This window comes from Mya arenaria, chromosome 17, assembly GCF_026914265.1.
Source record: "Mya arenaria isolate MELC-2E11 chromosome 17, ASM2691426v1".
Lineage (NCBI taxonomy): Eukaryota > Metazoa > Mollusca > Bivalvia > Myida > Myidae > Mya > Mya arenaria.
Window position 1 is genome coordinate 14,524,642 of NC_069138.1, and position 27,100 is coordinate 14,551,741.

General features: G+C 44.5%; 1 protein-coding gene across 1 annotated transcript in view; it reads left to right on the forward strand.

The window, feature by feature from the left end:
- The first annotated feature begins 5,927 nt into the window (after window positions 1-5,927).
- Window positions 5,928-27,100, forward strand: part of LOC128224636 (deleted in malignant brain tumors 1 protein-like) — a 36,522-nt gene continuing 15,349 nt past the window's right edge. The window contains exons 1-9 of the mRNA XM_052934561.1: window positions 5,928-5,954; window positions 8,341-8,410; window positions 21,352-21,490; window positions 21,852-22,012; window positions 22,268-22,424; window positions 25,067-25,242; window positions 25,824-25,974; window positions 26,403-26,560; window positions 26,774-26,924. Coding sequence (XP_052790521.1) covers window positions 5,940-5,954; window positions 8,341-8,410; window positions 21,352-21,490; window positions 21,852-22,012; window positions 22,268-22,424; window positions 25,067-25,242; window positions 25,824-25,974; window positions 26,403-26,560; window positions 26,774-26,924 — 1,178 coding nt within the window. The 5' untranslated portion in view covers window positions 5,928-5,939. The remainder of the gene's footprint in view (window positions 5,955-8,340; window positions 8,411-21,351; window positions 21,491-21,851; window positions 22,013-22,267; window positions 22,425-25,066; window positions 25,243-25,823; window positions 25,975-26,402; window positions 26,561-26,773; window positions 26,925-27,100) is intronic.

Consider the following 27,100-nt stretch of genomic DNA (forward strand, 5'->3'; position numbering starts at 1 on the left):
TTTTAATTAATATATTCAAGCCATTTTCATTTTACCTGAGCTGGAGCTCGGCGTGAGTTTTGAAGGAAATAAAATGTCCGTTCGACCGTCTCTTTCGCCCACAATAGCTTTCATCAAAAACCACGTTCTGGGAATGTTCCTTGCCCAGAGTAGCATGAATATTCGGGAGTTGGAATGTATTTTAAAAGCACTGTAAACGCAAAGTACAGCCAAAATATACAATGCATTTTTGGAAACGTTTTGGTTAGACCAATGTTTGCTTTATAAGAGGATATGTCACGCGTCGTCATATAATACACAATTATTCTGTAAAAACGATTACTTTGGAATCAGAAATAGAGAAATTAGTCATTTTGTTAACCGGACGTTAAAAGGTGATTTCTCTAAGTGTTCAAATGAGCTCGTCTTTAGGCAATATTTTACTGCAGGTAGTAAAGTCTCAAGGAGTCCCATCGAGCTAGTTTGTTGTGTGTGGATGGCTGGCTCATGGGAGCCAGATGGTCAACATAAAAGAGTCCCCTTGAGCTTGTTTATTGTGTGTGGATGGCTGGCTCGTGGGAGTCGGGTGGTCAACATGGAGTCCCGTTGAGCCAGTTTATTGTGTGTGGATGACTGGCTCGTGGGAGTCGGGTGGTCAACATGGAGTCCCGTTGAGCCAGTTTATTGTTTGTGTATGGCTGGCTCGTGGGAGTCGGGTGGTCAACATGGAGTCCCTTTGAGCCAGTTAATTGTGTGTGGATGGCTGGCTCGTGGGAGTCGGGTGGTCAACATGGAGTCCCGTTGAGCCAGTTTATTGTGTGTGGATGGCTGGCTCGTGGGAGTCGGGTGGTCAACATGGAGTCCCGCTGAGCCAGTTTATTGTGTGTGGATGACTGGCTCGTGGGAGTCGGGTGGTCAACATGGAGTCTCGTTGAGCCAGTTTATTGTGTGTGGATGACTGGCTCGTGGGAGTCGGGTGGTCAACATGGAGTCCCGTTGAGCCAGTTTATTGTGTGTGGATGACTGGCTCGTGGGAGTCCGATGGTCAACATGGAGTCTCGTTGAGTCAGTTTATTGTGACTGGATGACTGGCTCATGGGAGTCCGATGGTCAACATGGAGTCCCGCTGAGCCAGTTATTGTGTGCGGATGGCTGGCTCGTGGGAACCAGATGGTCAAAATGGAGTCCCGCTGAGCCAGTTTATTGTGTGTGTATGGCTGGCTCTTGGGAGTCAGATGGTCAACATGGAGTCCCGCTGAGCCAGTTTATTGTGTGTAGATGACTGGCTCGTTGGAGTCGGATGGTCAACACGGAGTCTCGTTGAGTCAGTTTATTGTGACTGGATGACTGGCTCATGGGAGTCCGAGGGTCAACATGGAGTCCCGCTGAGCCAGTTATTGTGTGTGGATGGCTGGCTCGTGGGAACCAGATGGTCAACATGGAGTCCCGCTGAGCCAGTTTATTGTGTGTGTATGGCTGGCTCTTGGGAGTCAGATGGTCAACATGGAGTCCCGCTGAGCCAGTTTATTGTGTGTGTATGGCTGGCTCTTGGGAGTCAGATGGTCAACATGGAGTCCCGCTGAGCCAGTTTATTGTGTGTGGATGGCTGGCTCGTGGGAGTCGGATGGTCAACATGGAGTCCCGCTGAGCCAGTTTATTGTGTGTGGATGGCTGGCTCGTGGGAGTCGGATGGTCAACATGGAGTCCCGTTGAGCCAGTTTATTGTGTGTAGATGACTGGCTCGTTGGAGTCGGATGGTCAACATGGAGTCCCGTTGAGCCAGTTTATTGTGTGTGGATGGCTGGCTCGTGGGAGTCGGGTGGTCAACATGGAGTCCCGTTGAGCCAGTTTATTGTGTGTGGATGGCTGGCTCGTGGGAGTCGGGTGGCCAACATGGAGTCCCGTTGAGCCAGTTTATTGTGTGTGGATGGCTGGCTCGTGGGAGTCGGGTGGTCAACATGGAGTCCCGTTGAGCCAGTTTATTGTGTGTGGATGGCTGGCTCGTGGGAGTCCGATGGTCAACATTGAGTCTCGTTGAGCCAGTTTATTGTGTGTGGATGGCTGGCTCGTGGGAGTCGGGTGGTCAACATGGAGTCCCGTTGAGCCAGTTTATTGTGTGTGGATGGCTGGCTCGTGGGAGCCAGTTGGTCAACACGGAGTCCCGCTGAGCCAGTTTATTGTGTGTGTATGGCTGGCTCGTGGGAGTCAGATGGTCAACATGGAGTACCACTGAGCCAGTTTATTGTGTGTGGATGGCTGGCTCGTGGGAGTCGGGTGGTAAACAGTGATTCTCACTGAGCCAGTTTATTGTGTTCAGTTCAGTTCATCACGTCGGATATCTGGGAAATACTAAAATACACTTAAGAGCTACATTAAACGCTTATAGATTTAAAGTAAATATCATTAAGTGCACAATCGATGGAAAGTGGAATAATTAAAATACATTTTCATTTTAATCTTGAGCTAAGTTTTAGAAAATTGTGTATTACTACGAACTATTATTAATAACGCATGCGCTGAGTAAGTTGTAGCGAATTGTCGACATTTTACTAAACATGTTTATGAGAATACATTATAAGCACAAGGAACAGAAATTTCACGAAATAATAGCAGTCAAATATTATATTAATATAAGACATAGCATAACCGTCAATATATAAGTCATGAAATAATAAAGAGCAATACAAGCTATACGAATAGTAACAGATAGTCATGCATTGAACGCATTTACCATAGCTACCAAGAATGCTATTACAAGAACTACCAATAACACTATTACAAAAGCTCAGAACAAACACGATCTATTCCAAGAACTGTTCCAAGTACACTTTTGCAAGAGCACTTCAAAGAACACTATTACAAGAGAGCTACTAAAACTACTAAAAGCGATTAAACAAGAGATACTAAGAACTTCTCAGAACGATTACAGGAGCTGCGAAGAGCTATTCAAAGAGCTACTTAGAACTATTACTTAATAGCCCTTTAACTGTTAGCATTTGACCAGTTTCACCTTACCCACTCCTCGTCATATATGTACTGGCAAGAAGGGACAAATCTCGAATTATGACCTTTTATTGTCATTGCTTTCCGTCTTTCCGATCATTTTCCCGTTCTGATCAATGTTGTACCGTTCAGATATGACCCTAAACCAATATTTGTTTTTTTTTTCGTCTCTTTAACACATCATATGTCAAACAATGTTGAAATGTGTTATTGTTATCCTTATTATCGACATAGTCGTGCTCCTTGTCAGAGGGAGGTTAGAACAGGGGTAAGATGATAGAGGAGGACGTAGAAGAGCATAAGAATGTTGGGGAGAGGTTGGAGAAAAGTGGAAGCAAAAAAGGAGGAAGGATAAAGGAGAAAAGAAGGGATGGAAAAAGAGGAAAAGAATATTGGAGAAGGGGTGTGTAGGACATCGAAGGGAAGCTAGAAGAGGTGAAAAATGTGGAGTAGGTGTAGAAAATGGGGAATAAGCGAGAATACAACAGAGGTAAGATGATAGAGGAGGGCGAAAGGAGGATACAATAAGTGGGAATAGGGAGGGGTAAACATAAGATAGGGGAAGAATTGATGATAGAAGATGAGAAGGATGTGGGTGAGGGGTGTGTAAAATAGGGAAGATGGGATGATATAAGAGGGAGAGAAGGGAGGAAAGTAGAGGATAGATAGGAGAAGAGGGAGATAAAGATAATACAGAGTTAAGGGGATGAGTGAGAAAAGGATGATGAGAAAAGCTAGGAGTGAGGGTGAAATATAAGGAGAAGAGGATTCTAGAATAAGAGCCGGGTAGTGCTAATTGGAATAGTTCTCGTAACTTGCGCGACCACATACGCATGTACGATGGTGACTCTGAGAGTCATTGGAAAGACAGAAGAGAAGACAGATCTCGTACCATGCACGACCACACGTACGGGTGGTGACTCTGAGAGTCATTGGAAAGACAGAAGAGAAGACAGATCTCGTACCATGCACGACCACACGTACGAGTGGTGGCTCTTAGAGCCGGGTTCGAGAACCAGCACCGCTAGTTCCCGTACAAATTTGTCCAAGATTTGAAACCCTGGGAGATTGTGTCATATATAAAATTTGGAGGTTTATATGGCAGATTTCTATATCCTTTTCCGTGGAAAGGTTATATGTATAAATGCTTACAGTGGTGCACAGAAAACCTACACATTATAATATCATATTTTTAGAGCTTTATTCTGGAGCAATAATTCTTCAAAATTGAAGTTCTTGTCATATTTTTACGATTTAGTAGAATTTTTGCCTTCCGGTTTTGTTTTCTTTAGTCTTTATATAGGAGTAATAAAATTAATAGATATTCCATAAATAAATGTATTATTATAATAACAAAACATTAGCGAGTTTGGCCATTACAATAAAAGGTGCGAAACATGCCCATGCATGAAAAAAGGTTTGAATCGTAAGCTGCATTCGGTCGTACATGTAACACTGATGAACTACTACAAGTAAAAGTATAAATTTTGAAATATGAAGAATGCTTGTTTGTTTTTTAAAACGGTGTACGTCACAAAATTTGTATTCACCTCGACGACATGATTTTGCTTTGTGTGTTGTTTTTTTCTTATTAATCTGATATCTTTTTTGTATTGTTTACATAGCTGTTCTTGGAACTCTTGAATAATACGATTGGATAAGAAACGCCCATCAGTTCTTCTTAATCTGGGTGTCTGTAACGCGGAGTAATATGATTCGGTTTTGATTGGGGTGGGGTGGGGGGTCAATACACAGTATGATGAGTCGAAGCATTTGTAACGACTTAAATACCATGATACAAAGTTAAATTCGCCATTGCTTTACCATTTATTGCAAAAATACGTTCCAGTAGCATATGAACATAAAATGCATACAAGGGACCAAGTCGTTTATATGTTAATACAATTTACAGAGCGAACATATAACATAAAAAAATCATGCTCATATGTCGTGTTTGTCTTGCAACCTTGGCGAGATCCTATTTTTCGCCACGGCTTTAGTTTAGGGAGGTGACGTCATTATAACGCGTGCGGGATTTGCGAGTATTCGTGTCGATTTTAAAATGACTTTGTGTGATTTTAATTGGAATGCATTAGGCTCACTATTTTCTTGCCCTCTTAATTACATTTAGATTTGCCACAAAAATGCGCGTTTAGGGAACTTTTTTAACATTTGGATATTCATTGTGTTCCATAAATACCACTGATCCATACCAATTTGAAATATATGTCGCAACTGTTACTCATCAATATTTAACACTGCATTGTTAAATAAAAACATTAAAGTTACACATAAATCATTTTTAGCAAATACCTTTCTACGCTTAAGTGTAACTGAAACACTTATTCAGATCGACTTCTGTCAACAAAGCATCGCTTTTTTGAACCTATCTAGCAGGTACCCGCTCAATATACTCAGCGCTGGGATCTGTAATTCTTGGCTAGGAAAACAACAAGTGGGATATCGACACGGTACCGTCGGCAGAACAAAATCGTTCAAGACTCTGAAGCGGCCTTTTATATGGACTACCTTAAGATATGAGATAAACTAACGTATGCGTAGCAAACAGTTGAAGTTACCGTGGAACAAGTCATGAAATGATGCGTAGCAAACAGTTGAAGTTACCGTGAAACAAGTCATGAAATGATGCGTAGCAAACAGTTGAAGTTACCGTGGAACAAGTCATGAAATGATGCGTAGCAAACAGTTGAAGTTACCGTGGAACAAGTCATGAAATGATGCGTTACGAGTATTATTTGGTGAAAATAGAACCTAACTCTTTGATTCGTACTCTTCCGTACCGAATGCCCTACTAAATACCGCGAAGTTCAGTTCTAATATAAGGAAATGCTAGGTCTAAATGCACTAAGCAGTCCACCAACCATACGCCATCGCAAAGATAAGACAACATAAATCAGAACATTGACTCATTCTTAATTGTGTCATCATTACATGGCATGTGGACTAATATGGTAAGAACAGTTTTTGCGTCTCTTTGTGTCGAGTTATACATGTATATGTGCACACTGCACGTATAGAAGAGTTAGTCTTACCATCGCTGCTATATAACTGAAGTCGTGAATGTAGATATTTCAATGTTATTGTCATTTATGGCGGTACTTCATGCCATGAATATTCTACCATTTGCGTTTGCATACGCCGTAAATCGTGTCTTATAACTTTAGCGACGCTTTAAGTGCTTAATAATAAAACTTAATTTTGTGCCGTAACAATGAAAAATATGCATGAAAATACATTTTTGATGTAAAAGCCACACAGAAAAAATGGTTATTTTGTATTAAAAAACACGAAATATATTCGCTTTTTTCATATGTCTTAAAATTGTCCACAGATGTTATGATAATTGCTTAGACGTAACCTCAAAAGGTCAGGCCAACTCGAAAATCGTAACATCTGATTATATTTGTTTTTAAATATTTTCCTTATTACTCTATCAAAAACAATAAATTTCATCGTCGGGAGTTATAAAAGGACACTCCTACAAAACAACTGGCCCCTTAACGTATAAATTGCTTAAGGAAAAATCGGCTATAATCAGTGTTAATTCAATTTTGTGTAGGCTAGACGAAATTCGATCAAATGTTAGAATTACCCTTCCAGAACACATCCATGAACAAATTTTAACATGGATAGAAGAATGTAATGAACATAGACCACTTCAATAATTCATATCATAATGTATGTATGTGAATTTCACTATTATGTGAATAAAACAGTAATTAACGAGGAAAAAAGAGATTGTCGCACTACCCTAATTTCTTTATTGGCCATGATATATATATATATATATATATATATATATTGAACGATTGTTAAATGAACATACTTTGGACTCATGAACTCATTTTACGATAAGCTGGTCGCTTGTGTATATATTTTCAAGTATGAATGTTTGTTCATGATATATATTTTGCAACTTATACTAAGTCTTGTTGGTTTTCTTGAAATTACCATGTATCATGTAGTGCATATATATTAAAATAATACGCATTTAGATAATATTTATCTATTATCTAAAGGTGATTTCAAACTTATGACCAACTTGTTCATATTAGAATCCGGATATGACTGCGACTTCAAAAATGTAATAATAACGTCTAAGTTATACTATCGTGATCTTTTAATGGGCGTCGATTCAACGTCATATAGGCGTTACACATTTTAGACTGATCTTTTGACGTGACGTCTCGTATGAACACACTCGGTCGTCGCTTCAGCACATGGTGCGATAAGTGTCCATAACTTTGTAAATAAATGTTTGAACAGTTCCTTTGAATAAAAACACGTCAATAAGCTCATACTAAATTTATGTTAGTAAGATTCACACATGGGCAGGGTTCCACAAACGGCTCGTGACAAGGTGAGCATACTTGCGAACAAAAGGCAATGCTATATCGCTATAGCAAATTTGGCAATCAAGGATGTGTGGCATGTCAAACCTTTGAGCTCGTTATTTCCGGGTTCCCATTGCTACATAATTGCTTACCTTGATAACAATATTTGCTAAGCTCTGCCGCTAAATAACATGAAAATCATGAAAATGCACCGCTAAAATGCACCACGATAAACAAAACCTCGGACTAGACGTCACATATAAACAAAACCTCGGACTAGACGTCACATATAAGTTGAAGCCAAATGGTCATGCACTCAGCAGGTGAAGCTTGTACCATATTGAGTGTATTTCCTTTTATACATTAACTCCCATATCGAAACGGTACCAAGAAGGCGGAGCTTGTACCATCTAGAGTATGTTTTCTTTCATACATTAACTCCCATATCGAAACGGTACCAAGAAGGCGGAGCTTAACCGTGCTCTAACTGCTGTTCAGATAAATGTTTCAGATTTCAAACATTTGATGTATAAAAGACCTCCGGCCCATAAACACATACGCATGCAAATTAATCATACACAACATGAAACCGGTAAAAGTCATCCGCCTTGTGTCGGTGTCATATTCAGTGCACACGAATTGGACTCATTGTTTGGTCTGATATGATATGTTGAGTCATGTAATGACTAATTACTGACAAACACAAACATTACTGATTTGAAAAATACAAACCTGGAAGAGGATAGTCTTCTTAATGAACAGTTTTTTTCCGAAATCGTTGTTTTGTCAGTTATTGGTCATAAAATGACTTTAATATATACATGTGCAATTTCAGACCAAACAATGAGGGGCGATATTCACGTTAGAGAGAGGTTGGGGACCTGCCCTCCCGAAACAACAATTTGGCTGTTTTGTCCAAGTACCTTGGACTATATATGACAGGGTTAAGATCATTCTATCAAATTCAATAACATGCGCTGACACTTTTCCCCACTGTTTTCAGCGATTGTGTGACTTGTGTCGAATAGCGTGCCTGGCGAGTCTATTCTCCGTCATAAGCGCAGCTACACAAAGTAAGACATAAATAAAGTTTGTGTTTGTACGATATTAATCTATATTAACATAGTAAAATAAAAGTTCTCGTTTGCTAATTTGATCTTTCAACTTGTCCGTGTAGGTTCGCTAATTATTGCATATATTCTCCACGTGCTACGTACATGTACAATGTCCACATTCCTGGATGACGCCGTGCACAGAGAGTCCCACACGTACACCTTCCCTTTCATGTACAATGTCCACAATGTCCACATACCTGGACGACGCCGTGCAAAGAGAGCCCCACACGTATACCTTCCATTACATGTGCAATGTCCACATACCTGGATGACGCCGTGCACAGAGAGCCCCACACGTACACCTTCCATTACATGTATAATATCCACATACCAGGATGACGCCGTGCACAGAGATTCCCATGCGTACACCATCCCTTACATGTAAAATGCAATGTCCACATACCTGGATGAGGCCATGCACAGAGAGCCCCACATGTACACCATCCCTTACATGTGCTATGTCCACATACCTGGATGCCGCAATGTATAGAGAGCCCCACACGTACACCTTCCCTTACATGTACAATGTCCACACAACTGGATGACGCCGTGCACAGAGAGTCCCACACGTACACCTTCCCTTACATGGACAATGTCCACATACCTGGATGACGCCGTGCACAGAGAATCCCACACGTACGCCTTCCCTTACATGGACAATGTACACATACCTGGATGACGCATAACACAGAGAGTCCCACACGTACACCTTCCCTTACATAGACAATGTCCACACACCTGGATGACGCCGTGCACAGAGAGCCCCACACGTACACTTTCCCTTTCATGGACAATGTCCACATACTTGGATGATGCCGTGCATAGAGAGTCCCACACGTTCATCTTCCCTTACACGTACAATGTCCACATACCTGGATGACGCCGTGCATAGAGAGCCCCACACGTACACCTTCCCTTACACGTACAATGTCCACATACCTGGATGACGCCGTGCACAGAGAGTCCCACACGTACACCATCCCTTACACGTACAATGTCCACATACCTGGATGACGCCGGGCATAGAGAGTCCCACACGTACACCTTCCCTTACACGTACAATGTCCACATACCTGGATGACGCCGTGCACAGAGAGTCCCAAACGTACACCTTCCCTTACATGGACAATGTCCACACACCTGGATGACGACGTGCACAGACAGCCCCACACGTACACCTTCCCTTACATGTACAATGTTCACATACCTGGATGACGTCCACATACCTGGATGACGCCGTGCATAGAGAGCCCCACAGCGAACACCTTCCCTTACATGGACAATGTCCACATACCTGGATGACGCCGTGCACAAAGAGCCCCACACGTACACCTTCCCTTACATGTACAATGAACACATACCTGGATGACGCCGTGAACAGAGAGCCCCACACGTACACCTTCCCTTACATGGACAATGTCCAAATACCTGGATGACGCCGTGCACAGAGAGCCCCACCCGTACACCTTCCCTTACATATGCAATGTCCACATACCTGGATGACGCCGTGCACAGAGAATCCCACACGTACACCTTAACTTACATGTACAATGTCCACATACCTGGATGACGCAATGTACAGCAAGTCCCACACGTACACCTTCCCTTACATGAACAATGCAATGTCCACATACCTGGATGACGCTATTTACAGAGAGCCCCACATGTACACCTTCCCTTACATGTACAATGTACACATACCTGGATGACGCCGTGTACAGAGAGCCCCACACGTACACCTTCCCTTATATGGACAATGTCCACACACCTGGATGACGCCGTGCACAGAGAGCCCCACACGTACACCTTCCATTACATGTGCAATGTCCACATACCTGGATGACGCCGTGCACAGAGTGTCCCACACGTACACATTAACTTACATGTACAATGTCCACATACCTGAATGACGCAATGTACAGAAAGTCCCACACGTACACCTTCCCTTACATGAACAATGCAATGTCCACATACCTGGATGACGCTATGCACAGAGAGCCACACATGTACACATTCCCTTACATGTGCAATATCCACATACCTGGATGACGCCGTGCATAGAGAGCCCCACACGTACACCTTCCCTTACATTTACAATGTACACATACCTCGATGACGCCGTGCATAGAGAGTCCCACACGTACACCTTCCCTTACATGTACAATGTCCACATACCTGGATGACGCCGTGCATAGAGAGTCCCACACGTACACCTTCCCTTACATGTACAATGCAATGTCCACATACCTTGATGACGCCGTGCACAGAGAGCCCCACATGTACACCTTCCCTTACATGTGCAATGTCCACATACCTGGATGACGCCGTGCATAGAGAGTCCCACACGTGCACCTTCCATTAGATGTGCAATGTCCACATACCTGGATGACGCCGTGCACAGAGAGCCCCTCATGTACACCTTCCCTTACATGTACAATGTCCACATACCTGGATGACGTCCACATACCTGGATGACTCCGTGCATAGAGAGCCCCACAACGAACACCTTCCCTTACATGTACAATGTCCACATACCTGGATGACGCCGTGCACAAAGAGCCCCACATGTACACCTTCCCGTACATGTACAATGTCCACATACCTGGATGACGCCGTGCATGGAGAGTCCCACACGTACACCTTCCCTTACATGTACAATGTCCACATACCTTGATGACGCTGTGCACAGAGAGCCCCACATGTACACCTTCCCTTACATGTGCAATGTCCACATACCTGGATGACGCCGTGCACAGAGAGTCCCATACGTACACATAAACCTACATGTACAATGTCCACATACCTGGATGACGCAATGTACAGAAAGTCCCACACGTACACCTTCCCTTACATGAACAATGCAATGTCCACATACCTGGATGACGCCGTGCATAGAGAGCCCCACACAAACACTTTCCCTAACATGAACACTTGTAGACATACCTGGATGACGCCGTGCATAGAAAGTCCCATACGAACATCTTCCCTTACATGAACAATTTCCACATACCTGGATGACGCCGTGCATAGAGGGTCCTACACGTACACTTTCCCTTACATGAACACTTGTAGACATACCTGGATGACGCCGTGCATAGAAAGTCCCATACGAACACCTTCCCTTACATGAACAATGTCCACATACCAGTTTGACGCCGTGCATAGAGAGCCCCACACAAACACTTTCCCTAACATGAACACTTGTAGACATACCTGGATGACGCCGTGCATAGAAAGTCCCATACGAACACCTTCCCTTACATGAACAATGTCCACATACCTGGATGACGCCGTGCATAGAGAGTACCACACGTACACCTTCCCTTACATGAACAATGTCCACATACCTGGATGACGCCGTGCATAGAGGGTCCTACACGTACACTTTCCCTTACATGTACAATGTCCACATACCTGGATGACGCCGTGAATAGAGAGTCCCACATGAACCCTTCCCTTACATGAACAATGTCCACATACCTGGATGACGCCGTGCATAGAAGGTCCTACATGAACACCTTCCCTTACATGAACAATTTCAACATACCTCGATGACGCCGTGAACAGAGAGTCCCACACGTACACCTTCCCTTATATGTGCAATGTCCATACACCTGGATGACGCCGTGCATAGAGAGTCCCACACGTACACCTTCCCTTACATGAACAATGTACATATACCTCGATGACGCCGTGCACAGAGAGCCCCACATGTACACCTTCCCTTACATGTGCAATGTCCACATACCTGGATGACGCCGTGCATAGAGAGCCCCACATGTACACCTTCCCTTACATGTGCAATGTCCACATACTAGTACCTGAATAACGCCGTGCATAGAGAGCCCCACACAAACACCTTCCCTTACATGAACACCTGTCCACATACCTGGATGACGCCGTGCTTAGAGAGTTCTACACTTACACCTTTCCTTACATGAACACCTGTCCACATACCTGGATGACGCCGTGCATAGAAAGTCCCATACGAACACCTTCCCTTACATGAACACCTGTCCACATACCTGGATGACGCCGTGCATAGAGAGTCCCACACGTACACCTTCCCTTACATGAACAATGTCCACATACCTGGATGACGCCGTGCATAGAGAGTCCCACACGTACACCTTCCCTTACATTTACAATGTACACATACCTGGATGATGCCGTGCATAGAAAGTCCCATACGAACACCTTCCCTTACATGTACAATGTCCACATACCTGGATGACGCCGTGCACAGACAGCCCCACACGTACACCTTCCCTTACATGAACAATGTCCACATACCTAGATGACGCCGTGCATAGAAAGTCCCATACGAACACCTTCCCTTACATGTACAATGTCCACATACCTAGATGACGCCGTGCATAGAAAGTCCCACACGTACACATTCCATTACATGTACAATGTCCACATACCTGGATGACGACGTGCACAGACAGCCCCACACGTACACCTTCCCTTACATGAACAATGTACATATACCTCGATGACGCCTTGCATAGAAAGTCCCATACGAACACCTTCCCTTACATGAACAATGTCCACATACCTGGATGATGCCGTGAATAGAGAGTCCCACACGTACACCTTCCCTTACATGAACAATGTACACATACCTGGATGACGCCGTGCACAGAGAGTCCCACACGTACACCTTCCCTTACATGTACAATGCAATGTCCACATACCAGCATGACGCCGTGCATAGAGGGTCTTACACGTACACCTTCCCTTACATATGCAATGTCCACATACCTGGATGATGCCGTGCATAGAGAGTCCCATACGAACACCTTCCCTTACATGAACAATGTACACATACCTGGATGACGCCGTGCACAGAGAGTCCCACACGTACACCTTCCCTTACATGTACAATGCAATGTCCACATACCAGCATGACGCCGTGCATAGAGGGTCTTACACGTACACTTTCACTTACATGTACAATGTCCACATACCAGGATGACGCCGTGCATAGAGGGTCCTACACGTACACTTTTCCTTACATGTACAATGTCCACATACCTGGATGACGCCGTGCATAGAGGGTCCTACACGTACACTTTCCCTTACATGTACAATGTCCACATACCAGGATGACGCCGTGCATAGAGGGTCCTACACGTACACTTTTCCTTATATGTACAATGTCCACATACCTGGATGACGCCGTGCACAGAGAGCCCCACACGTATACCTTTCCTTACATGTACAATGTCCACACACCTGAATGACGCCGTGCACAGAGAGCCCCACCCGTACACCTTCAATTATATGAGCAATGCCCAGATACCTGGATGACGCCGTGCACAGAGATCCCCACCCGTACACCTTCCATTATATGAACAATGTCCATACACCTGGATGACACCGTGCATAAGAAAGTCTCACACGTACACCTTCCCTTACATGAACAATGTCCACATACCTGGATGACCCCGTGCACAGAGAGCCCCAAACGTACACTTTCCCTTTCATGGACAATGTCCACATACTTGGATGACGCCGTGCATAGAGTCCCACACGTACATCTTCTCTTACACGTACAATGCCCACATACCTGGATGATGCCGTGCATAGAGAGTCCCACACGTACACCTTCCCTTACATGAACAATGTCCACATACCTGGACGAGGCCGTGCACAGAGAGTCCCACACGTACACCTTCCCTTACATGAACAATGTCCACATACCTGGATGACGTCCACATACCTGGATGACTCCGTGCATAGAGAGCCCCACAACGAACACCTTCCCTTACATGTGCTATGTCCACATACCTGGATGACGCCGTGCACAAAGAGCCCCACATGTACACCTTCCCTTACATGGACAATGTCCACATACCTGGATGACGCCGTGCACAGAGTGTCCCACACGTACACCTTCCCTTACATGGACAATGTCCACACACCTGGATGACGACGTGCACAGACAGCCCCACATGTACACCTTCCCTTACATGTACAATGTCCACATACCTGGATGACGTCCACATACCTGGATGACTCCGTGCATAGAGAGCCCCACAACGAACACCTTCCCTTACATGTACAATGTCCACATACCTGGATGACGCCGTGCACAAAGAGCCCCACATGTACACCTTCCCTTACATGGACAATGTCCACATACCTGGATGACGCCGTGCACAGAGTGTCCCACACGTACACCTTCCCTTACATGGACAATGTCCACACACCTGGATGACGACGTGCACAGACAGCCCCACATGTACACCTTCCCTTACATGTACAATGTCCACATACCTGGATGACGTCCACATACCTGGATGACTCCGTGCATAGAGAGCCCCACAACGAACACCTTCCCTTACATGTGCTATGTCCACATACCTGGATGACGCCGTGCACAAAGAGCCCCACATGTACACCTTCCCTTACATGGACAATGTCCACATACCTGGATGACTCCGTGCACAAAGAGCCCCACATGTACACCTTCCCTTACATGTACAATGTCCACATACCTGGATGACGCCGTGCACAAAGAGCCCCACATGTACACCTTCCCTTACATGTACAATGTCCACATACCTGGATGACTCCGTGCATAGAGAGCCCCACAACGAACACCTTCCCTTACATGTGCTATGTCCACATACCTGGATGACGCCGTGCACAAAGAGCCCCACATGTACACCTTCCCTTACATGGACAATGTCCACACACCTGGATGACGCCGTGCACAGAAAGCCCCACATGTACACCTTCCCTTACATGTGCAATATCCACATACCTGGATGACGCCGTGCCCAGAGAGTCCCACACGTACACATTAACTTACATGTACAATGTCCACATACCTGGATGATGCAATGTACAGAAAGTCCCACACGTATACCTTCCCTTACATGAACAATGCAATGTCCACATACCTGGATGACGCCGTGCATAGAGAGCCCCACACAAACACATTCCCTAACATGAACACTTGTCGACATACCTAGATGACGACGTGCATAGAAAGTCCCATACGAACATCTTCCCTTACATGAACAATGTCCACATACCTGGATGACGCCGTGCATAGAAAGTCCCACATGAACACCTTGCCTTACATGGACAATTTCAACATACCTCGATGAGGCCGTGTATAGAGAGTCCCACACGTACACCTTCCCTTATATGTGCAATGACCATACACCTGGATGACGCCGTGCATAAGAGAGTCCCACACGTACACCTTCCCTTACATGAACAATGTACATAAACCTCGATGACGCCGTGCATAGAAAGTCCTATACGAACACCTTCCCTTACATGAACAATGTACATATACCTGGATGATGCCGTGCATAGAGAGTCCCACACGTACACCTTCCCTTACATGAACAATGTCTATATACCTCGATGACGCCGTGCATAGAAAGTCCCATACGAACACCTTCCCTTACATGAACAATGTACATATACCTCGATGACGCCGTGCATAGAAAGTCCCATACGAACACCTTCCCTTACATTAACAATGTCCACATACCTGGATGACGCCGTGCATAGAAAGTCCCATACGAACACCTTCCCTTACATGAACAATGTCCACATACCTGGATGACGCCGTGCATAGAGAGTCCCATACGAACACCTTCCCTTACATGAACAATGTCCACATACCTGGATGACGCCGTGCATAGAAAGTCCCATACGAACACCTTCCCTTACATGAACAATGTCCACATACCTGGATGACGCCGTGCATAGAGAGTCCCATACGAACACCTTCCCTTACATGAACAATGTCCACATACCTGGATGACGCCGTGCATAGAGAGTCCCACACGAACACCTTCCCTTACATGTGCAATGTCCACATACCTGGATGACGCCGTGCACAAAGAGTCCCACACGTACACCTTCCCTTACATGAACAATGTACATATACCTCGATGACGCCGTGCATAGAGAGCCCCACACGAACACCTTCCCTTACACGTACAATGTCCACATACCTGGATGACGCCGTGCATAGAGAGCCCCACACGAACACCTTCCCTTACATGAACAATGTCCACATACCTGGATGACGCCGTTACAGAGAGCCCCACACGTACATCTTCCCTTACACGTACAATGTCCACATACCTGGATGATGCCGTGCATAGAGAGTTCCACACGAACACCTTCCCTTACACGTACAATGTCCACATACCTGGATGACGCCGTGCACAGAGAGTCCCACACGAACACCTTCCCTTACACGTACAATGTCCACATACCTGGATGACGTCGTGCATAGAGAGCCCCACACGAACACCTTCCCTTACACGTACAATGTCCACATACCTGGATGATGCCGTGCACAGAGAGTCCCACACGAACACCTTCCCTTACACGTACAATGTCCACATACCTGGATGACGCCGTGCATAGAGAGTCCCACACGAACACCTTCCCTTACACGTACAATGTCCACATACCTGGATGACGCCGTGCATAGAGAGCCCCACACGAACACCTTCCCTTACACGTACAATGTCCACATACCTGGATGACGCCGTGCACAGAGAGTCCCACACGAACACCTTCCCTTACACGTACAATGTCCACATACCTGGATGACGCCGTGCATAGAGAGCCCCACACGAACACCTTCCCTTACATGAACAATGTCCACATACCTGGATGATGCCGTGCACAAAGAGTCCCACACGTACACCTTCCCTTACATGAACAATGTACATATACCTCGATGACGCCGTGCACAGAGATCCCCACACGTACACCTTCCATTATATGAACAATGTCCATACACCTGGATGACGCCGTGCATAAGAAAGTCTCACACGTACACCTTCCCTTACATGAACAATGTCCACATACCAGGATGACGCCGTGCATAGAGAGTCCCACACGTACATCTTCCCTTACACGTACAATTTTCACATACCTGGATGACGCGGTGCATAGAGAGTCCCACACGTACACCTTCCCTTACATGAACAATGTCCACATACCTGGATGACGCCGTGCACAGAGAGTCCCACACGTACACCTTCCCTTACATGAACAATGTCCAAACACCTGGATGACGCCGTGCACAAACAGCCCCACAACGAACACCTTCCCTTACATGAACAATTTCCACATACCTGGATGACGCCGTGCACAAAGAGCCCAACATGTACACCTTCCCTTACATGTACAATGTACACATACCTGGATGACGCCGTGTACAGAGAGCCCCACACATACACCTTCCCTTACATGGACAATGTCCACACACCTGGATGACGCCATGCACAGAGAGCCCCTCACGTACACCTTCCATTACATGTGCAATGTCCACATACCTGGATGACGCCGTGCACAGAGAGTCCAACACGTACACATTAACTTACATGTACAATGTCCACATACCTGGATGACGAAATGTACAGAAAGTCCCACACGTACACCTTTCCTTACATGAACAATGCAATGTACACATACCTGGATGACGTTATGCACAGAGAGCCCCACATGTACACCTTCCCTTACATGTGCAATGTCCACATACCTGGATGACGCCGTGCATAGAGAGACCCACACGTACACCTTCCCTTACATGTACAATGTCCACATACCTGGATGACGCCGTGCATAGAGAGTCCCACACGTACACCTTCCCTTACATGTACAATGCAATGTCCACATACCTTGATGACGCTGTGCACAGAGAGCCCCACATGTACACCTTCCCTTACATGTGCAATGTCCACATACCTGGATGACACCGTGCACAGAGAGTCCCACACGTACACATTAACCTACATATACAATGTCCACATACCTGGATGACGCAATGTACAGAAAGTCCCACACTTACACCTTCCCTTACATGAACAATGCAATTTCCACATACCTGGATGATGCCGTGCATAGAGAGCCCCACACAAACACTTTCCCTAACATGAACACTTGTCGACATACCTAGATGACGCCGTGCATAGAAAGTCCCATACGAACATCTTCCCTTACATGAACAATGTCCACATACCTGGATGATGCCGTGCATAGAAAGTCCCACATGAACACCTTCCCTTACATGAACAATTTCAACATACCTAGATGACGCCGTGCATAGAAAGTCCCATACGAACACCTTCCCTTACATGAACAATGTCCACATACCTGGATGACGCCGTGCATAGAGAGTCCCACACGTACACCTTCCCTCACATGAACAATGTCCACATACCTAGATGACGCCGTGCATAGAAAGTCCCATACGAACACCTTCCCTTACATGAACAATGTCCACATACCTAGATGACGCCGTGCACAGAGAGTCCCACACGTACACCTTCCCTTACATGAACAATGTCCACATACCTAGATGACGCCGTGCACAGAGAGCCCCACACGAACACCTTCCCTTACACGTACAATGTCCACATACCTGGATGACGCCGTGCATAGAAAGTCTCATACGAACACCTTCCCTTACATGAACAATGTCCACATACCTGGATGACGCCGTGCATAGAAAGTCCCACACGAACACCTTCCCTTACATGAACAATGTCCACATACCTGGATGACGCCGTGCATAGAAAGTCCCATACGAACACCTTCCCTTACACGTACAATGTCCACATACCTGGATGACGCCGTGCACAGAGAGTCCCACACGAACACCTTCCCTTACACGTACAATGTCCACATACCTGGATGACGCCGTGCACAGAGAGTCCCACACGTACACCTTCCCTTACACGTACAATGTCCACATACCTGGATGACGCCGTGCATAGAAAGTCCCATACGAACACCTTCCCTTACATGAACACCTGTCCACATACCTAGATGACGCCGTGCATAGAAAGTCCCATACGAACATCTTCCCTTACATGAACAATGTCCACATACCTGGATGATGCCGTGCATAGAAAGTCCCACATGAACACCTTGCCTTACATGGACAATTTCAACATACCTCGATGAGGCTGTGTATAGAGAGTCCCACACGTACACCTTCCCTTATATGTGCAATGACCAAACACCTGGATGACGCCGTGCATAGAGAGTCCCACACGTACACCTTCCCTTACATGAACAATGTACATATACCTCGATGTCGCCGTGCACAGAGAGCCCCACATGTACACCTTCCCTTACATGAACAATGTCCACATCCCTGGATGACGCGGTGCATAGAGAGTCCCACACGAACACCTTCCCTTACATGTAAAATGTCCACATACCTGGATGACGCCGTGCACAGAGAGCCCCACCCGTACACCTTCCATTATATGTACAATGCAATGTCCACATACCTGGATGACGCCGTGCACAGAGAGTCCCACACGTACACCTTCCCTTACATGTACAATGCAATGTCCACATACCAGGATTACGCCGTGCATAGAGGGTCTTACACGTACACTTTCCCTTACATGTACAATGTCCACATACCAGGTTGACGCCGTGCATAGAGGGTCCTACACGTACACTTTCCCTTACATAAACAATGTCCACATACCTGGATGACGCCGTGCACAGTGAGCTCCACACGTACACCTTCCCTTACATGTACAATGCAATGTCCACATACCAGGATGACGCCGTGCATAGAGGGTCTTACACGTACACTTTCCCTTACATGTACAATGTCCACATACCAGGATGACGCCGTGCATAGAGGGTCCTACACGTACACTTTCCCTTACATAAACAATGTCCACATACCTGGATGACGCCGTGCACAGAGAGCTCCACACGTATACCTTTCCTTACATGTACAATGTCCACACACCTGAATGACGCCGTGCACAGAGAGTCCCACACGAACACCTTCCCTTACATGAACAATGTCCACATACCTGGATGACGCCGTGCACAGAGAGTCCCACACGAACACCTTCCCTTACACGTACAATGTCCACATACCTGAATGACGCCGTGCACAGAGAGCCCCACCCGTACACCTTCCATTATATGAACAATGCCCAGATACCTGGATGACGCCGTGCACAGAGAGCCCCACCCGTACACCTTCCATTATATGATCAATGTCCATACACCTGGATGACGCCGTGCATAAGAAAGTCTCACACGTACACCTTCCCTTACATGAACAATGTCCACATACCTGGATGACGCCGTGCACAGAGAGCCCCACCCGTACACCTTCCCTTACATGAACAATGTCCACATACCTGAATGACGCCGTGCACAGAGAGCCCCACCCGTACACCTTCCATTATATGAACAATGTCCATACACCTGGATGACGCCGTGCATAAGAAGGTCTCACACGTACACCTTCCCTTACATGGACAATGTCCACACACCTGGATGACGCCGTGCATAGAGAGTTCCAAACGTACAACTTCCCTTACCTGGACATTGTCCACATACCTGGATGACGCCGTGCATAGAGAGTTCCAAACGTACAACTTCCCTTACATGGACATTGTCCACATACCTGTATGACGCCGTGCATAGAGAGTTCCAAACGTACAACTTCCCTTACATGGACATTGTCCACATACCTGGATGACGCCGTGCCCAGAGAGTCCCACACGTACACCTTCCCTTACATGGACAATGTCCAAACACCTGGATGACGCCGTGCATAGAGAGTTCCACACGTACACCTTCCCTTATATGAACAATGTCCACATACCTGGATGACGCCGTGCACAGAGAGTCCCACACGAACACAATCTCATTACATGTACAATGTCCACATACCTGACTGGATGACGCCGTGCACAGAGAGTCCCACACGTACACATTCCTTTTCATTGGAGGTTTTCGCTGACAAACCTTAGCATTTTAGTTAAAAATCAAACGAACATTAGCTAACCAATATCAGCCCTGTCCCCACTTGAATTGAATGATAATGCATAGTGTTTACCTTTCGTTTCTTAACCCAGTTTACCTGAGCGGTGGTCGTGGTCCGTACGAGGGCACAGTTCACGTGCGCCATAACAACCAATGGGGCACGATATGTGACGACAACTTCGACAACAACGATGCGCTCGTCGTCTGCCGCATGCTCGGATACTTCGATGGGTGAACGGGTCTTACGTTTTCATAAAATATAATCACGTCATAAAATGTTTCCAATTCAGCAAAGATCTATGTATGGATTTAATTTAAGTAAATGAAGAGAAAAGTAAAATTAAGTAATTTTGTAAAACAGCATGATATTTCCGATTTTAACAGTGGCCGCCCCTATCAGACCGCACATTTCGGTCAAGGTACGGGATCAATCTGGATAGACGACATGCAATGCACGGGGACCGAGATGGACGTGGCGGACTGCTCCCGGACCGCCTGGGGAACTAACAACTGCGGACATAACGAGGACGCGGGCGTCAGCTGCGGTAATACATTGTGAAGTTTGCAACATTTGCTTCTGTATTCCCAACAGTGGTCATGCGTTCAGCTCGGGGCATTTTGGGCAGGGCTCCGGTCCCACGTGGATAGACGAGCTGCGCTGCACGGGGCGGGAAGCGGATGTGGAGGATTGCACGAGAAACGTGTGGGGGACCGAGGATTGTGATCACAGCGAGGATGCCGGAGTCAGCTGTGGTATAGCCGCATATGGTTCCCTTATAGCATGCTTCACTGTTGACTAGGTTTATCACAAAAATAGCTTAATAATATTGGAAATCATATACATACGAGATTTCTGTGAAAACACATTTCTGTGAAAGAAGGTGACATGATACTAGTAATGTTATTTGCACTATATCTAGATGATTGTGCACCTTTCGCCACAGTGTACGACAGTTATGTTAATAGCTGTTTGATCGATAACTTCTAATTTGCTCAATCCCCCTGCAGTGGTCACGAAGATGCGGCTTGTCGGGGGCCGGGGCAACTACGAGGGGGTCCTGGACGTGTTTGATGGTCAGAGCGGCGGCTGGGGCACCGTCTGTGACCACCATTTTACCGACACCGACGCAACTGTCGTCTGTCGGATTCTTGGCTTTAAGACGGGGTAAAATGTTTACTGATTGTTATTGTTTTATAGTGAGTATTTAGTAAAACTCTAAACCTTAGTTGCACAATAATAAAATCGTATATAACGTGCACATTTGTCGCAATATTGTTATTTTTAGAATCTATTTATGAGTTTTAGTGATTTGATAAGTAAATAATTCATTTGAATACATTTGAAAAGGCAATTTACTTAAATGCGCCATATATCAAACTTTCATTCGAAGTATCGAAAAGGTAATAGCAATTTGCATTAACTATAATGTGACATATGTTTCATAGAAAACTAAACGCTCGATTTGTTAAATTTTGGCGGCCATCATTATCGCCACATTTAATTTGGTACGGACAATACTGCTTATAATTACATTTAAGTATATATACTGTGTCATTGTAAACAATAACACTTCGATAACTTCTGACCAAATATCAAAGCTAATGCACATTTTTTTTACATTTTTTTTGCAGCCAGCTTGACCGCCATTTTGATTTAGTCCAATTGCTGTGCGAATGCTTAATAGCATATTTTTTATTCATGAAAATGAGTTCTTACAAATCATGAAATCCGTAATAAATATATCTTATTCGTATATTTTTGGCAACCACCTTGATCGTTAATGGCAGTATCGGTCAGAGGTTTTGAAATATATATTTTTGTGACTGTTTTTTTTACTTGTTTGTGTTGTGGGGGATATCATCTCTGACACGTCACTGCCACCTGTGTGTATATCTGCATCTGCTATTATTTCGCGTTGAGCTGTTTTATATTTGCGCTCTCACATCCGGAGTTCATTTATGGGACAAAAATACTAACAGCCAATTGGACTGAAAAGGGCTGATGTATTTCGCATCAGCCGGAATTTATTTTAAAAAGGACTGGTGCATTTGCACCCCAGTCCGAATAAATTGTATGCTTACATCATAAATGTAAGTAATAGGTAAAAGTCCCATAAAGTTGTGCGTATATGAAAGCCAACCATTTATCTCTGATTGTATTCACGAAATGCTGTAGCTGTGTGAAGTTAGCTAAATATACGACATTGGACATTCAAAATCGAATGTCGTGCTGGCACGACATTGGACATTGGACATTCAAAAATGAATATCGTGCCAGCACGACATTGGACATTGGACATTTGGATTTCGAATATGAATGTCGTGCTAGCACGACATTGGTCATTGGACATTCAAAATCGAATGTTGTGCTGGCACGACATTGGACATTCAAAATCGAATGTTGTGCTGGCACGACATTGGACATTGGACATTCAAAATCGAATGTTGTGCTGGCACGACATTGGACATTCAAAAGTGAAAGTCGAGCTGGCACGACATTGGACATTCAAAAATGAAAGTCGTGCTGGCACGACATTGGACATTCAAAATCGAAATGGCACGACATTGGGCATTCAAAATATGTCGTTCTGGTTAGTTGTCTAGTTAATAGATATCATTTTTGGACCCATGATAGACAGAGACTTCGAATGATCCTTTAAAATAGATTTTAGCAATTCACGCGTCCATGAGCTGAATAATACGGGACCAGTAATGTTGTCGAATTTAACTGTTTGGTTTATATTTTATTATAATTAGTGAGCGCGATATTTATGAAATGTTGCAGATGTTAGCACCAATAAATTTAAATCCAAATTGAACATAAATATAGTCACTGTATACATAAAGGCAGTAGATATATCACTACATAATGATCCTTTACAATTGTTATTGTATAACCTCAATATGAATTATGGTTGGGTGGGACGCAATTTGGCAATCGATTGTGTTTTGTTTTCTTTTACCCATAAGTTGTGTTGATTGCATTTATTGTTGATATACAGAATACGTCTTATTTCAATTTGGATAGTTTAAATCCATCAAAGGTGGACACCCTGCTGAGAGCCGGAATGTGTTCATTGAAGGTGTTTATTGCTCAATATAATCCGCAGAAACAATAACGCTTTAACTAGCTCTTTCATTTCACATTTTATTACTTTTATAATCATCAAAGACGTTTGTTTGAACAATAACTTATACAAGGTTTGCATACTTTTAGAACCAATCAAAAAACCTGATATTAAAAAGGAATAGGCCATTTTATGTACAGATCTAAGTAAACCTCAGAGAATGAATGAGTGTCCAGCGGATGATTTCAAACCGTTTTGATTTTGAATGTCCAATGTCCAATGGCGTGGTAGCATGACATTCATATTCGAAATCCCAATGTCCAATGTCTTGCTGGCACGACATTCATTTTGGAATGTCCAATGTCCAATGTCGTGCCAGCACAACAATCGATTTTGCATGTCCAATGTCCAATGTCGTGCCATCACAACTTTCGATTTTGAATGTCCAATGTCCAATGTCGTGCAAGCACAACATCAGTGAAATTTGACATAATTTGATACACATTAATCATTACTATGTTGCTATTTTTATACGTTTTATTTAAAACAACAACAACAACAACAACAACAACAACAACAACAACAACAACAACAACAACAACACAATTTATGTCGGTAAATGATACTATTTAAATGTTTGTTTTAAAATATGTTCTGCTCAATATATTCAGTAATAACAACATGAATTGCTTATGCTAGGCCGATAATTTATACACACTGGCATTTCTATCGCCTGCAGGATTGCAGTGCCGGGGTCCAAATACGCTCAGCTTAACTACGGAAGTATATGGACTGACAGGCTCGGCTGTCAAGGAAACGAGGCAAGCATCCGGTTGTGTCCGAACGCTACAGCTACGTGGGGTCAACACGTCACTTCCGCCTGTAACCACTCAACCGACGCCGGCGTCATATGTGGTACAATACATTTTGTTTTAACATTTATGGTATGTCCAGTGCAACATTGTACCAAACGCAATATTGTTTTATCGACAAGATATAAAAAGTACTTTTACTCAAAAATATTTATTGATTATACAATTAGGAGGAGCGGTTTTATTATATGACAGTTTTTTTTTAATATAAAGGGAAAATAAAGAATAAAACTGAAAAAGAGAGAAAATTTTAATAGACTCACATGATATGAGAAACCCCAGTGAATAGACCCTACCCTACGATATATTTTGCTGTCTGGTCCAATGGGAGACTTCTATTGCTATGTTGTATAATAATAAAATGTGTTATGGGCTGCAAAATGGATCCGCTGGAGGAAAAAACTGACCATTTAAATTTGGTTAGGTTTTGTTTATCAAAAGCATTAATCGCTGCTAGAGGGCCAAAACTCGATGTCTGGAACTCGCCAAGACCCTTGATAAAACATCGAGATGTAAAAAAATCGAGCAAAGCAAGAAACAATGCTTGAGCAAAAATGCTTATACAAAACGGTTTGGTCGGAGATTATAAATTATGTGATCGGTAGAAATGCGATTTTGATATAGACCACACGCCTGCACGACTGGTGGGTGGGGCGCTGCCGTCCGAGGGCCGCCTGGAGGTGGAGCACCGGGGCGTATGGGGGTCCGTCTGCTCTGCAAACTTCCAACCACAGGACGCTGACGTGTTCTGTCACATGATGGGTTTTAACAGCAGGTCTGTATGCGGGTGTGCGTGTGGAAGTGTGGAAGTGTATGCGTGTGTGCTTGTGGAAGTAGGACTGCGAATGAAAATGGATACCTGTAATCATTATCGCTTAATTTCGTAGCAGTTCTTTGATGTTGCTCTAGAAAGAAACTTTTTTCTTAATCTGATCTTAATAGACTTGATGGGAATGACATTCTGACAGCTGCAGAAAACCAACTCATCGTAGAAGTATTGTTTAGCACAGTACAGATGGAAACAATAGGCAACTAACATTTGTTATAGCATACTGTATATTTCATTACAGATTTACCCGTTGAATATAGACTTACATAATATTGTTCGTAGCAAGAGAAGAAACAAGAGGTTTTCGATAAATATACTCGTGTTTCTACTCGTTTTTATTATCGAACTTTACTTACCATTCTCGATATATTCAGTGGAGCGAGGGTGACGTCAAACTACGGGGGCGGGTCGGGTCCGATCTGGTTGAATAATGTCGGTTGCTATGGCAACGAGTCGGACGTCATCTTTTGTCCCCATGTCGACTGGGACAATACCACATGTAACCATGACAACGATGTGGAGATCTCATGCCGTAAGTGGAATGACTGTTTTAAGGGGGGAGGTGGGAGCCGGCGCGGTGGGCGTGTCAACATGCACACCGATGTTAATGGTGTTTGTTACACAACATAAGGTAACAATCGTATGAATTTTTCAACGGATCAAAATCAGGTGCTTAACAAATTGTATATACGTATATACGCATAGAAGGCTCGACGAAAAACAAACCATATCTCTCCGTATGCAGACCCAAGCGAGGTGAGGTTGAGTGGCGGTACGGGGCCGTGGGAGGGGACGCTGGAGATGCGCGTGGACGGCCGTTGGCGTACCGTCTGTGATTCTGCCTTCTCGGACGCGACCGCTACTGTCGTCTGTCGAATGCTCGGATACACGGGCAGGTGCGAGCAGTCCATCATATTCACAAACACCAATGCAATGATGTCGACCTTTAAAGTGTTCGAATAGATTTAAAGTGGGTCGATTGTTTCGAATTAAGCTAAAAAGTAAACGAAATTAGCAACATCATTGTTAACTTTGAAGGGGATCTATTTTGTGATGTGCTAATATAACCATA